Genomic DNA, 14,691 nt, shown 5'->3' on the forward strand with positions numbered 1-14,691 from the left:
GTAAAGTCTGACGCCGGCTCCCTTCCGCCGCGCAGCGTGTGTGTGTGTGATAGGGCCGGGGCCGGCCGTGCTCGGGGGTCGGGGGACCGGACTGGGCTGCGCCCCCCCTCACCCCCAGCTTACCTGCTGCCTGCCTGCTTCAGGCTTCCCGTGAATCAGATGTTCACGGGAAGCAGGGGAGGGGCAGGGGGGCGAAGCGTTCAGGGGAGGGGTGGGGCCGGGGCCCCTGGAGTGTCCTCCTTTTGGACACTTAAAATATGACAGGTTTCAGAGTAGCAGCCGTGTTAGTCTGTATCCGCAAAAAGAACAGGAGTACTTGTGGCACCTTAGAGACTCTAATAAATTTGTTAGTCTCTAAGGTGCCACAAGTACTCCTGTACTTAAAATATGGTAACCCTAGTGTGTGAGAGATGGAGATCCTTGTGTTTTGTAGGTTTTGGGAAGGGGCTCCAGGCTGGTCTCCCAACAGTTGTGGCTTCTGTCTGGGCCCTCTTGTTCTGGACTAACAATGGCTGGGGTCTGCTAGCTTTTAACTTGCACCTTGCCGTACTCCCCCTTAGCTTTCAAGGGTGGACAAGCCCAAGTGTTAGGGTGGCTTGGATGAGAACCCAGGAGGCCTGGTGCCCAGTCCTGTGCTTTAATCACTCAAACACCCTCAGGTACTGGGACCTGCAGGTACCCCTCAAGAGCCTGGCTGGACAGCAGAGCTGCTGTCACTTTAGTAGTTCTCTTGGTATCTCTGCTGGGACTTGTACCTGTAAGGGTATGTATACACAGCGGCTGGGAGGGTGCTTCCCAGCGCAGGTAGACTGACAGCCACGAGCTCTGCTCGAATTAGTGCTCTAAAAATGGCAATGTGGTCGTAGTGGTACAGGTGGCCGCTCAGGCTAGCTACCTGAGTACCTATTCATGGGTTGAGTGGAATTGCACTGGGGGGAGCTGAACTGCTAGCTGGAGCAGAGGGCCTGTGTATCTACCCACGCTGGGAAGCATCCTCCCAGCTGCTGTGTAGACATGACCTAACACTGCATTCACTTTTGGGTTTCTGAATAGCAGTAGGATGGCAGCAAGATGCAGGGAATCAAAGGGAGAGCAGGTTGGGAGCTAGAGAGAGTGAATTATGGGGGGTGGAGTGGGGAGAGTATAGAACAAGAGAACCATTGATGGGGAGGTCTACTGGTTTAGTGACAGGGGCAAGGAGCTAACACCTCTCAGTCTGGTTTGGACATGGACTCACTCGGTTGCCTGGAACAAGTCACTTAACTTTTGTGTCTCTATTTCTGCATGTGTGAAGTAGGAATAATACATTCATAACAGGATTGTTATGAGGCTTAATTAGTGAATATTTGTGAACTCTTTGAAGATTAACAGTTCTATACATGTTTGTTTAAAAGTATTAGAAAGGTAGAGAAGATTTAGGAAGGTAGAAAGGTGTATAATTAGACACAGCAAGAAGATAATCTGCGTTAAGTGATGCAAAAACTAATAAAGTTAATGATGAGATAAAGAATGAGTAAGCATGCATAACCAAGACCTGGCTATTTAACTGCAAGATGTTGTTAAAGTTGTCTGTGGCTAAATATATGACTCATGTGAAAGGGGTCTTGTGAAGGGGTGGGTCTGTACTCTTTTGCATGTAAACTCAAATACAACTGATCTCCCACACTAAATCTGGGCTGATCAGCAGTGATGCTGGAACTGCTGATGGTCCTTTATGACTTCACTATGCACATATGATTTTTCTGGATTGGTTTGGAACTTCATGGCTACCTGACACTCATAGGACTGTCTCATATGAGTGGACCCTACAACTATAAGGCTGCGCACATTCTGGATCTGAAGTTTGGGTCATGGTTGTTTTATTATTTACGCTTACATTGTGATAATGCCTAAAAAAAAAATGTACAAACATATAATAAATGACAGTCTCTGCCCCAAAGAACTTAGAGCCTAAAAGACAAGGGTCAGGAGTGTAGTATGAAGGAGTGGATGTTATCCCTCTGTTATGGACTGAGGCCCAGACATCAAACTTACATTGATTTCAGTGGGAGTTAGGTGCCTAAATACCACTGAAGACCTGAGGTGACTGTTGTTTCGTTTTGTTTAAGATTGTCTTGCCCTGATAAAGTAAGGGGACCTGTTTGAATGGTCAGCCTTATATAAATCCATGGTACTCCCACATCTTGAATACTGCGTGCAGACATGGTTGCCCCATCTCAAAAAAGATATATTTGAATTGGAAAAGGTTCAGAAAAGGGCAACAGAAATTATTAGGGGTATGGAATGGCTTCCGTATGAGGAGAGATCGATAACACTGGGACTTCTCAGCTTGGAAAAGAGATGACTAAGGTGGGGACATGATTTTATAGACCTCAATCATGACTGGTGTGGAGAAAGTAAAAAAGGAAGTGCTATTTACTCCTTCTCATAACACAAGAACTAGGGGTCACCAAATTAAATTAATAGGCAGCAGGTTTAAAACAAACAAAAGGAAGTATTTCTTCACACAACACACAGTCAATCTGTGGGCTTTGCCAGAGGATGTTGTGAAGGCCAACAATATAACAGGGTTCAAAAAAGACTAGATACATTCATGGAGGATAGGTCCATCAATGGCTATTAGCCAGGATGGGCAGGGATGGTGTCTCTAGCCTCTGTTTTCCCAGAAGCTGGGAATGAGCGACAGGGAATGGATCGCTTGATGATTACCTGTTCTGTTCATTCCCTCTGGGGCACCTGGCATTGGCCACCATTGGAAGACAGGATACTGGGCTAGATGGACCTTTGGTCTGACCCAGAATGACGGTTCTTATGTTTGTAAGTCTGATTTCACTGAGGGAAAATGTTCATCTGAGTGACCGTTCTGTGAGCAGTTCAGTAGAACTCTAGAATATTGTGTTCTTCTCAGTTGTTAGTGGCCCATAAATGTCTTAATGCTTGAGAGGTGAAAGAGCTAGAGCACCTGTGGTAACACTCTTGAACTAGTCTAACCTTATGCACTGTAGACTTTTAAAGATTGTACGCCATGATCATACACATGTAGACCACTGATTATTGATTTTATAAATGTGTATTGTAATCTTTGAACACCTTCAAATCCCTCTTCAAAATTCTCTTGTTGTGATCCTTACAAAAAACGTGACAATAGTTAGGCTGTAGTCTCAGTACACCAACAGCTTATCATGTTGACTAATATTGTCTCATTGTTTACTTGTACTACCCTATCTGTCTATATCTGTTTGTTGTCTCTTGTCTTGTACTTGGATTGTAAACTCTTTGGGGCAGTGACACTCTTTTGTTCTGTGTTTGTACAGCACAGTGTGGTCCTGGTCCACGACTAGGCCTACTAGGCACTATGGTAAGACAAATAATAAAATGTTTCAAATGTGATGATGTTGCTTTGTAAATACATTGTTGTTTACACGGATATTTTTTTTTCTCCTACAGCGGGTGAGGAACTCTTTAAAATAAAGAAACCATCTCTTAACACAATAACATTTAGAATGCAAAAGAAGGAAAACCCACACTCTGCAGTCAGAGAAGCTGAAAGAAGCAAAGGTAAGTACTTGGCTACTTATTGGGTGTATTTTACACTGGTTGTTTGTAAAGCATTTTGAGATCCACGAAGGAAGGGTGTTATAGCAAGTATTGTTATCAGATGTATTGTTTTATATTAATAACTTACAAGAATGAGTTTATGGTTGAAAACCATTGAATTTAAATGTATATCCCGAAACACAATGAGCATAGGGTCTGATCCTGTAACTATTTAAGTCATCTGCCAAACTCCCATTGACTTTGTAGGAGTAGGATCGGGCACTTAGGCTGACCTTGAGAGGAGCTGACCACCTGGAACTCCCATTGTAAATGGAGATTAATGGAATTTGTAACTGCCTAGTAGTCTCAGGATTTGGTCCTAGGCAGTAGTTTCTCATCGATTTTAGCATTTTCATTTTTTAGAAGTGCGCCTCAGATTTCATTAATGAGAGACGGCACAACCTGTTATTAAAAACTAGTCACAATCTAGTAACTTACGGTACTGTTACTTCAATAACTTGCTTTTATTGAATATATATTTTATGGAATTATAACAAAGTAGTAGTAACAAATGTGAAATACTGACAGACTATTTGTACTATGCTGTAATGGCCTTTTTGATGAAGGTATAAATCATGTTAAGAATCCCCTAAAATCATCTGAATTTAGAACAAAGAATTGAAGTGAAAAATACATGAATTTGTATGATGATGCCTTACTTTACTGTGTCCTAAAATTTTGCTTTTGTTGAGATTCATACTGTAACTAAAAATACTGCCTTACATCTTTGAAGACAATGGGATTGCTTAATGTGTAAATTTAAGCACAGGTAAGTCTTTTCAGGGTGAGGGCTTGATTAGATATATGATGTTTCTTAATGGGTTATCAATAACAAAGACATTTTCAGTAGCTGAGACAAAAATCCTGGGTCCTGGTTTTTCTCCTTGAATACAGAAATCTTCCAATCGGAGTCTAGAATAATTAACACTACTGATACATGTGAGACAGAGGAGGAGGATGAGCACTACTCATCAGCCAGTGAAGATTACAATAGTTCAGCCTCTGAAACTCAATCCAGCCCTCCACAGAAAAGGAAGGATTTATCAGCAGGTTTGTAACTAGTTATGAGCAGTGACTACATACTGCACGTAGTCTTGCATATTGCAGAATATTCAAAGTACTGTTTGTAACACTGGATGCTGTTACACTAATGTATATTTAAAGTAACTTCACTGAAATCCTTGTATATCAAGGACATTTATTCCAGAGTTACATTGGTGTAACTGAGAGCACAATTTGCCTTTACAGTCTATTGTCAATCTTGTCCCTTGGGATAGATATTTAGCATGATGATATGATAGAAAGCCCCGTAATATTTATAGTAATGAAATAAAAAAAAAAGGTAAAACTAGATATCATTGGGTTTTTTATAACTATGTGCTGAAACAAAACAAAAAACCTCTATTATAGATCACTTGCCATAACTAGGCATTTGGATAGAAGAGAAATGATGGATTTAAGGTTATGATCCTTTCTAATCTCATTTTCATTTTTAATAAACAGGAAATTAAATGTAATAAAACTTTATTAATGCAGCATTAAGGATGCATGTTTAGAGACTAATAATCCAGGAATGCAAACATTAAGGTACTTCTAGTAGTAATCCTTTTTCATTTTCATGTATGATATAGATTACTAGTTTAGCACACTTTTCTTTTTCCTTACTGCTCATATTTTAATTTGCAGCCTTAATCATACTTTAATATTTTTGCCTTGATTATATTTTTGAGACTTAGGACTGGCAAAATGAAGAGAATTGTTATGCTTACAACATGCACCTCCATTTATGGCATAAATACTGGAAACTTTTATTTAGGTGATTGTTTCTTTTAAGACTACTGTGGCCTTTGTTTTGAGGGTCTGAAAACTACTGGAAAGTAAACATGTAGTTGGAGCAGCAGTGGTATGGAAGTTGTCCTCAATATTTGTGATCTTTCAAGTTGTGGCCCTCGGACTGTAGAAATAACATGCACAATTATCTCAATTTATCATTAACAATGTATTGCAGAAAAAAGCCCCAAACTCCTAATGTGTTACTATACTTCGGAGAAAAAACATTATATAATTAAGTTTGTCATGAGGAGTAGTATTGAATTTTTCTCTTAGTCTCTTACCTTAGGTTCTTTCTGTTCATTACAGGTAATATACCTGATGCAGCTTATATCCAGGTTGCTTGTAGGAAACGTCAGTTGGCCAGGACTCAGGGTGACTATATTCCACTGGACACATCACATCGTGCTCCAGTCTCTCAGAAAAAAGCATGCAGTGATACAGAGAGTGAGGATGACTCTGATCATGACACGATTCTCCACTTCGCTCCCAAAACAAAAACTCTTAGGCAGAGGATGGCTGAATATATAGGTAAGTTTAAGCCTGTTTACCAGGGCATAAAAATGGCAAAACTTAAACTGTCTGAAGCATATGAAATGCACTAAAAGAGTGCAGTTCTAGGCTCTGTTTGTAAAAAGGGTGATGCCGACCCTTATTGCCCTTTTAGGGCTTTACTACGTGGGTATATTAAATCAGATTAACTTTAGTTAGTTCACTTTACAGCGCCTTATGTCCACAAACAACTTTTTTAAAGTGATTACTTGGCATCTTAGGTCACAGTAATAATCATCCTCCTCGGAACAGGGGTAACTCCACTTTGCAGAGAGTTTTCTTTCTTTAAGTTTGGGTGGATTCCTAACTACTCTCCTTCTGGCAGTCCTGTAACTACTATCCCACACTACAGTGCTTTACTTCTGGACTTGCCTGTCTTGTATCTGTGTGCCATCCACTCCCCTGGGGTCATCTTAACTAGATGTCATCTCTCAGTTTAAATGCTGGCACGCAACCAAGATTGCACATGTTTGATATCAGATAATAGTGAGTTCACATACTCCTTATAGTAGTCAGGCCAAACCCCTCTCCTCAGCCAAGTTTCTATGTGGAGTCATTCAGAGATCCAGGACTTGATTGCCCTCTTTGGAGAGCTGCATATTCAATCCCATCTGGAGAAGAGTCACTGGAATGCAGCCATCTACAAGACAGTTTGAGCAAATGAAGACAAGGAGGCACTCCTGGAGCTGGTCCCAGTGCTGAGTCAAAGCAAAGGCACTCCAGTGGAAGTACCTGAGGACAAGGGACCAGAACAGGACTTCTGGTATTGCTCCCATATTCTGCCCATACTCTGAGGAACTGAACCACATTTTTGCAAGTGAAACCACCACGAAACCCAAGACTTGTGGTGGATAATTTTCCACAAAGCACCTACGACAGCATGGTTGGCACTGAAAGCTACCTCCTCCTCAGGAGGAGAATTTTTATTTCAGGGCAGCCAAGAATTGTATGACCCGACAGATTTGGACGCTACACAAGAACAGCATATGAATAGCCATACTAAAACTGCTGTGGATGAGAGTTCTACTAGCAGCCAGTCCGAAAATGCTGGGAAAGGGACTTATGCCCATAAGCATTATGTGCTGTATACAACAGGACAGTATAGGGGGATGTTTGCTACTTCTTTCGGGGACCGGCTGTCCACTTCCATGTTGGGTGGAGCTAGAAACTTTCCCCCCTATTTTGCATTTAACACCCTGCCCCCAGCATGCTGAAAATGGCATCTGTGTCAGAGATTTAATGCTTTAAAGCTTTATTTCCTTTTGGTATCATGCTGCACAACTATCGGCCACACTTGCCAACTCCATAAACCTCTTCCTGAGCTGTGTCCTGTTTGTTCTGCCTCCCCGACCATGTACACCTTATACACTGCTCAAGATGTCTGCACCGTAGGAATTAAAAAATGCATTGCACAGCAAACGTTTATTGTAGCAGCAGATACGGGGGGGGGGAATAGAAAAGATTCATTATTTCAGTTTCATTAATACTCAGCTTTTAGTAAAGTTGAGGATTCATGTGGTAAATGGCCCAAATCAGGTTGCAGAGTCATTTGAAAATGGGTTTAGAGCAGTTACTGTAGAATTTTATTTGTCAGAAAGTACACTTTTTAAAATCTATTGGTATTGTAAAAGAGAACTTAAGGCAAAGATCGTGCTTTATTTTGCCACACACATTGCAAGGCAAAGCAGCACTCCTGGGACTGCCCATATAGCTAGTGTTTCTGTTCCACTCCTGCACCAGCACGGGGACACTATCTTGGTAAATAGCAGTGCTGCGTAGCTTCCTGGTCTGCCCATTGACTTTTTGGACAGGCCCCTTCTTAATCTTCTGGGAACTCATCTCAGGGTAACATCCTTCACTGTAAGGACAGCCTGGAGGAGTGCACATGCAATTACTAACCTACTGATTGCTGCACCATACAACACCCCCCCCCCCCCCCCCACACACACACACACTCGCCCCACCTAAAACCAGAACAGCCATCCAAACACCCTGTTTTTGTTACAGGGGGCCTATACAAGGGGAAGTAACTTGGAAATCTTCTTACTGTCTTGAGGTGAACCTCAGTGTGGGAAGAGATGATTGGAATAGCATTCTAAGAATGTGAGGAAAGAAACATTTTTGGCATGGTGATTAGGGTGGGGACAGTAAGTACTTGTGCTCTTTCTTATTTCCCTTAGCACCTGTAATGTCATGGCCCATGTGAAGAAGGGAGTTATCACCTGCAGAGTGGCTGACAAATCTTCAAGGGGGGCGGCTGGGGGAATGACAAGAGAAGATCTGTCCCAGAAACTATTGAATTCATCCCAGCAGAGAGCCACATGGAAAGCCACAAAGGCACAGTTGTGGAGGAGTGGTTTCCTGGAGCATTCTCAAAGGATCAAAATGGATTGAATGGCCCTGGACAGGGACATGAGTTAGACAGCTGTGATAGACAGCTTTGTTATAAAGGTCAAGCACTTTACCCAAACTTCCAGTGTTCTGCAAACTACAGAGAACACACCATCCTGGGACCACTATTTCAGTCAACCTACAACAATCAACCCTTGGACCTGGAGAAGGAGCATTTTCTTGAGTGCATCACCTACAGGAGTTTGTGAGCGTTCCTTATTTTGGCCATGCCTCAGTTCCATTGGTGTTAAAGTTGCACCACATTCTCGTTTAGTTGTTGTTTGTTGTTTTTTCCCCCCCCACTCAAGATGCAATGTGTTACCTGTTTTTTAACTGATTAAATTCATTTTGTTTTAACTTGGCTGAAATGTTCCATTGAGGAACAGCTCAACCCATAAATGACATAGTATGGGAGGAGAGGATGTTATCATCAACTAACCAGAAGAAAACACAAACGCGTTTCTCTTGTTACAGTACATTTGTCCACCCCCCCCCCCCATAAGCCCTGACCTTAGTGGAGGAGAACAATGCATCCCTGACCCTATTTCCTTGACCACTTGGGGCATTTTGTAGAGGCACACTCTCGCGGCCTGTAATGTTCAGAAAGTCTCTCCGCTTCCTGCTCCTACCCATCCTCCAGGATCTCTCCCTTGCTCTCATAGATGTTATGTGAAATACAGCACACATTTAGCACACAATGAGGAGAAACATCCAGCTTTTTCATAAAGCATCACCCCCTCCCTTCGGCCTTCTAAAAGTACACTTCACTAGCATTCCATAGGTACTTGGAATACTCCTTTCTCTTGTCCAAGTGTCTACTAAGAGACTTCATAAGCCAAAAAAGCAGAGGGTAAGAAGGGTCTCCTAGAATGACAGGAGGAATCACAACTCCATTAATGTCTGTAGTGGTCTGGGGAGCAAAAATGTCCTCCTTCATTCCAGTAGCCTAGATTGTCTGATTTCTTTCCCTCCACCCAGGGAGAACTTTTGCCAGAACAATTTATGTACTTTATCCTGGTATAAAATAAGATGAATGATATGGAATTCTTTACATTTTCAAAACTTATTGATTTTTACAAGAAACCTGGTTAGCTGAGTCTGAAATCATAGTCTTTCTTGTTTTTGAATCCTTTCTCCAAGAAGGAAGCCAATTATCAAAAAGGAGTTGTGCATCAGGAGAAGTTGTCACCTTGGTTTCCTTATGCCTAAGAGCCCAGATTTTACCTTGGGAATCAAAGGACAGACTATGTTTTAAAACAAATTCCTGATCTGCAAATTTTAGTATTAAATGCCTACTTTCCACCCCATATCCTCCCTGTTTTATTGTGGGAGTTCCTGGACAAGCAAACTCATAGTAGGTCTTTCGTTCCCAATTGCTTGGCTAATTATTTTGGGAAATTAATGCTTAGATAGGTTCTCCAATGAACTCAGTATCAGGGAAGAAAACATTGAGATTTTTGAACTTCCCCCTTGAAACTCTAGAGATCCAGTGTTTAACATCTCTGGACAAAAACCAAAGGCTTTTAATAGATTAAATTTAATCTGATACCTGTAAATGGAAGGAGTGCAGGGGATAGAGAGAGCCATTTTACCTATATTTCATAAACTGGTGGTATTATTGATTATATTATTCCCATAATTAATTGACCCTTCTAAAGAGATTTTGCTATACTTTCTCGTACAGATAGTGACCACCAATTTCTCTCTATAATGAATGATAATCTCCCTTTTTTAGAGAGAATTTTATTTCTTAGGGGTGAGGATTCCTTGATAACCACGTTGTTCCAAACAGGTAGTAAAACTAAAATGGACCCCAGACATTTGTGACACATTGTCTAGGAGATTGGAAGACTCTTAATTATTACAGCTCTTAAAAATCTACTTCCGAGAACTCCTCTCAAATTTGTGAATGATAGGAGTTGCTGGTAAAGTCCTCACAATCGCTAGTCTCTAAACAAATTGATTTTGGTTTTAATTATCCCCAAAATGCTTTCAAAGATAAGCGCACTTGGTTTGATGAGGAAGGAAAAGTCTGCATTAGCGCATAACGCTAATAGGGTAAGATGCTGTCCCTCTTCTAACTTGCTTCCTAATTTAGTAGCCACCAGAAGATGATATAAAGGTTTGATATAATGAAGAACAAGACTATTTTAGATCCTAGTGGAAGGATTTTGAAGAAGCAGCTAAATGTAAATTTTTCCCCACGTTTTGGAAGATGGTGGCCTTGCGCTCTGGTAGATCCATCTGAGGATCACCATATTAATGACTGAGTCCAGTAGCACATTTTGGCCAGGACTTTGATTCTCCCCACCCAGTTTTTTTAATCTAATTCTACTATACTTGATGTAATGAGGAATCCTCTTTGATTTACCACTCTGTCCTCCAGAAATGTACAATAAAATTCAGTCATTTATTTTAGCCCAACAGAAAAAAGCTCCAAAGGAGGATTTCTCCTTTCTGAAGTTTTTTGGAAGAATCTTGATTGGTGGTCCACATGTGACGTTGCACTCCATAATGTTTATGGAAATATGTTTAAGGGTAAATACGATGTAACTGGAATATGCTTCATGCAAAAGGTCTCTTGTAAGTTATCATTACAAAGCTTATAATCTACTGAGTGTGTTTAATCCTATTTGTATGAATGTATCATTCTTGTATCTGAAACTAGGAATATGAAGCACAACTCTGAGGTCCTATTGTAATTATGCAAAGTGTGGGCCATTGATGGTGGTTTAGAATCTTGATGGCTCCCATTGACTAGGACAATTGACTGTAGATTGCTCTGTTTACCTGCAAGCCTCCACTGCATACGTGTGGGCCAACCCTGGAAGAATGGGAGGGGGCTCACAGGACATGTGAACATGTCACATGATACTGGAATCCATCTTAAACCTGGTGCTTTTCCATTGAGAAGATGGGGTGGGAACCCAGAGAGGCAAAGGATTCCCGCCTTGTGCCAAAGATATAAAAGGGGGTGGAACAGAACAAAGGGGGCTGCTAGTCATGAGAAATCCCCTAGTTACCACCTGAGCTGGAACTAACAAGGACTGTACTAGGGAAAAGGATTGGGCCCAGACTAGGAAGAAGTCTAGTCTGTGCAAGGAGCTTATTGGAACATCTCTAAGGGTGAGATTTACCTGTATTCAGTGTCTTAATGTATTAGGCTTAGACTTGTGTGTTTTGGTTTTATTTTGCTTGGTAACTTGCTTTGTTCTGTCTGTTATTACTTGAAACCACTTAAATCCTACTTTTTATACTTAAAATCACTTTTGTTTATTAATTATTAACCCAGAGTAAGTGATTAATACCTGGGGGAGCAAACAGCTGTGCATATCTCTCTAACAGTGTTATAGAGGGCAATTTATTAGTTTACCCTTTATAAGCTTTATACAGAGTATAACGGATTTATTTGGGGTTTTGAATCCCATTGGGAGCTGGGTGCTGAAGACAGGAGTACTTGCTGAGCTGTTTTCAGTTTAGTCTGCAGCTTTGGGGGCATGGTTCAGACCTTGGGTCTGTGTTGCAGCAGGTTAGCGTGTCTGGCTCAACAAAACAGGGTTCTGAAGTCCCAAGCTGGCAAAGAAAACGGGCTCAGAGGTCTTTTCAGCACATCAAGTGATAGTCCCAAGGGGGTCTCTGTGACCGAACCAGTCACACCACATGCATGGCTAAATTATTTACTGTCATTAATCACACTGGATGGATTCTGTCTGGCTGGAAGTCTAGTATCATAGTTCCTATTTTTAAAAGGGGGGACAGAAAGAATCCTGCTTCATAGAGATCTGAGTCTGGTAGATGCCGGCACAGAAAATTAATTCTAGATTTTTACTATCTAAACTTGAAATATGGATTTTTAGACACTAATTTACTACATATAGAGCCAGAATTGACAAGGGTTTTATCTTATATGATTTATAAGTCTAGTGCTCTCAGCCACGGTATATGCTGCTTTCATAGATCTAAAGATGGTATTTGATGCTATTAACCGAGAAACTTTGGGCAGAACTAAGAAGGATGCGTACTGATCTAAGACTTTTGAATATTCTAAGGGCTCTACATCAGGGCAATATGACAAGTGTAAGAACTAAAGTCAATGGAGACTGTAGTTCAGTTTCCCCTACTTTTCTAGCATGTCTTTTTAATTTATATATTAATGATAGATAATTTCCTGATGGTCTGACAAGGAAGTCCTTTACCACTGCATAGGTTGCCTCTGTGCTGAACTGATCCAGACCTATCAAATTAAAACTAGTGAGAGAGATTTCAGTGAAGGATGAGATTAAGTTTCCCATAGAATCAATACCAAAAAAACCCTTTTTTTGTAAGAGAATTATTTTAAAAGTCACATTCTAATTAATGTCGAGGGAGGGAATTGGCCTCCCACTACAAATTTGCAAATCTAAGGATCATCAGGCCAAGTACAAAAGAGTGGTGGGGACACATGAGAAACTGCTTCACTTTTAAGTGCTACTACAAATTAATTATGTAAGTATCAATAAAAACCAGTATTAAGTGCTTCCCTAGAGAAAAGAATAATCGGACTCATAGTTCTAGAATGAGAGAACACTGACTAATTGATGGTATCACAGACACTGAGTTGAGGTGTATAGTGGGTAGTCAATGGAATTTGCTTACAGGGCAAATTCTCTAGTTCGTTGATTAAATGGGAGGTGTTTGTGCAGAACAGTAGTTATTCTGCTTATTAAAGCCCAGTTGGCAGGATTTTCTAGCACCAAGAAAAGGTATAAAATGAACACCCTAAATGTAAAATAAACAAGAAATTTAAAAACAAAATGGAAATAGCAAGTGATGCCGATTGGTTTGCTTGAATGATGTACTCTCTGACCACCCTTCATCTATTTTGTCTTTTTAGATTGTAAACTCGTCTGAGTGGGAAACGTTATCCTAATTGTTTGTCATCACAAAGGGGCCCCAATGTGGATTTGCACAATTGGTTGCTACTGCTACATAAATAATCAAATGTGCAAATGATAGCAGACCAGCAGCATACAAGCAGTGTGTAAAATACTTGTAACATAGCAGCTGGTACTTGTATGCACTACTGCTGTCCATGGGTTGGAATCAGCCCCACTCAGCATTTATCAGGTTCCTTGATGGAAGCCTGAAAACAGGATATTAAGAAGTGCCAATACTCCTAACAGCTAGTAATGAACACAGGATAATAGAAGCTTTAGATAAAAGGCTCTTACTGTTGCTATCTCTCATGATTTTATCATAAGTCTCAATAATTGTTTTCCTTAAAGCCACAGCTCCTAGAGTCAAGTAGGATATGTGATAATTTCAACCTTCCTTCTTAAATAAATATCTAACGCTCATGACTGTGGAGACAGCTTCAAAATGTGATCCCAGTACATCCTAGAGGCTCAAAAAGCAGAAGGCAAATTAAAAGAACACCAAATCTATTTGGCTTTTAAGGCATAAGGTTAGATTTAAAAAAAATCTTACAATTTTTTGTGAGCCTGACATGATTTTTGAACATTTGGGATTGCCAGTACCGGGAATCCTTCCTTTCCGCACATTAGATAGTGTCCATTTAAGAAAAATGGACCTCCACCTAGCTAGCAAAATCACTAGCTTCCCATAGTGTCCCACCCCAAATTCCATCTATTTCAGCAGAAGGTGGAGGGACCTATCCCTGGCCTTTGAACATCTAGAACCTGAGTGGCTGTTCAGATACTACAGGGACAGGAGTGGCGTAAGCGGGCAAGGTCAGCTTGGTGGAGCCGGTGTTTGCTGGGGTGGGGCGGTGAGTGGCTCCAGCCGGGCCCTGAGCCCCACTTCCCTGGCTCTGGGGTCCCACGGGAGCAAGGGGGCTCGAGGAGGGGTGGCGGGGCACCGGGAAGAGGGGTGGTCCCCCTCCTACACCCCTCCACCCGGCGTGCCGGCTCGGATCTGTGTCCTGCCACACGTGGGGCTGTTCTGGCTCCCGGCCGGGGGGAGGGTGTATCCGGGCTGCACGGGGGCCCGGCAAAGAAATCGGGGGGGCCCTGGGCTGTGGCCGAGCGAGGCGGTTCCCTTCCCGCGCTCTCCGCCCGGCAGGAGCGGGAGGCCATTCAGTGCCCCGCTTGGGGCACAGCCCTGCACCCACCCCGAGTGTCACCAGGGAGAGGCCCAGTATCCGGCATTCACCTGCCCCTGGCTCCCTCCCAGGTGGGGCCTGTCTTTTCCTTAGCAGCTCCTCTCGGGCTATGTCTACACGACTGACTTCCCGTCGCGTAGCTGTGCCGGGAAAAGCCCCGACGGCGGACGCTCGTTATACGGGGGCAAGCAGAGTTTTACCCCTAGAGCCGGGTCTAATTT

The 14,691-nt window shown here is 42.0% G+C and overlaps 1 protein-coding gene across 1 annotated transcript in view; it reads left to right on the plus strand.

Moving 5' to 3' along the window:
* GCFC2 (GC-rich sequence DNA-binding factor 2) overlaps window positions 1–14,691 on the plus strand; it is a 57,056-nt gene that overhangs the window by 7,363 nt on the left and 35,002 nt on the right. Inside the window, exons 2-4 of the mRNA XM_029911882.1 lie at window positions 3,448–3,558; window positions 4,492–4,647; window positions 5,737–5,958. Of these exons, the coding sequence (XP_029767742.1) occupies window positions 3,448–3,558; window positions 4,492–4,647; window positions 5,737–5,958 (489 nt within the window). The remainder of the gene's footprint in view (window positions 1–3,447; window positions 3,559–4,491; window positions 4,648–5,736; window positions 5,959–14,691) is intronic.

The sequence above is a fragment of the Terrapene carolina genome, unplaced genomic scaffold, assembly GCF_002925995.2.
Source record: "Terrapene carolina triunguis isolate 2854851 unplaced genomic scaffold, T_m_triunguis-2.0 Scaffold42, whole genome shotgun sequence".
In the NCBI taxonomy this organism is placed as follows: domain Eukaryota; kingdom Metazoa; phylum Chordata; order Testudines; family Emydidae; genus Terrapene; species Terrapene triunguis.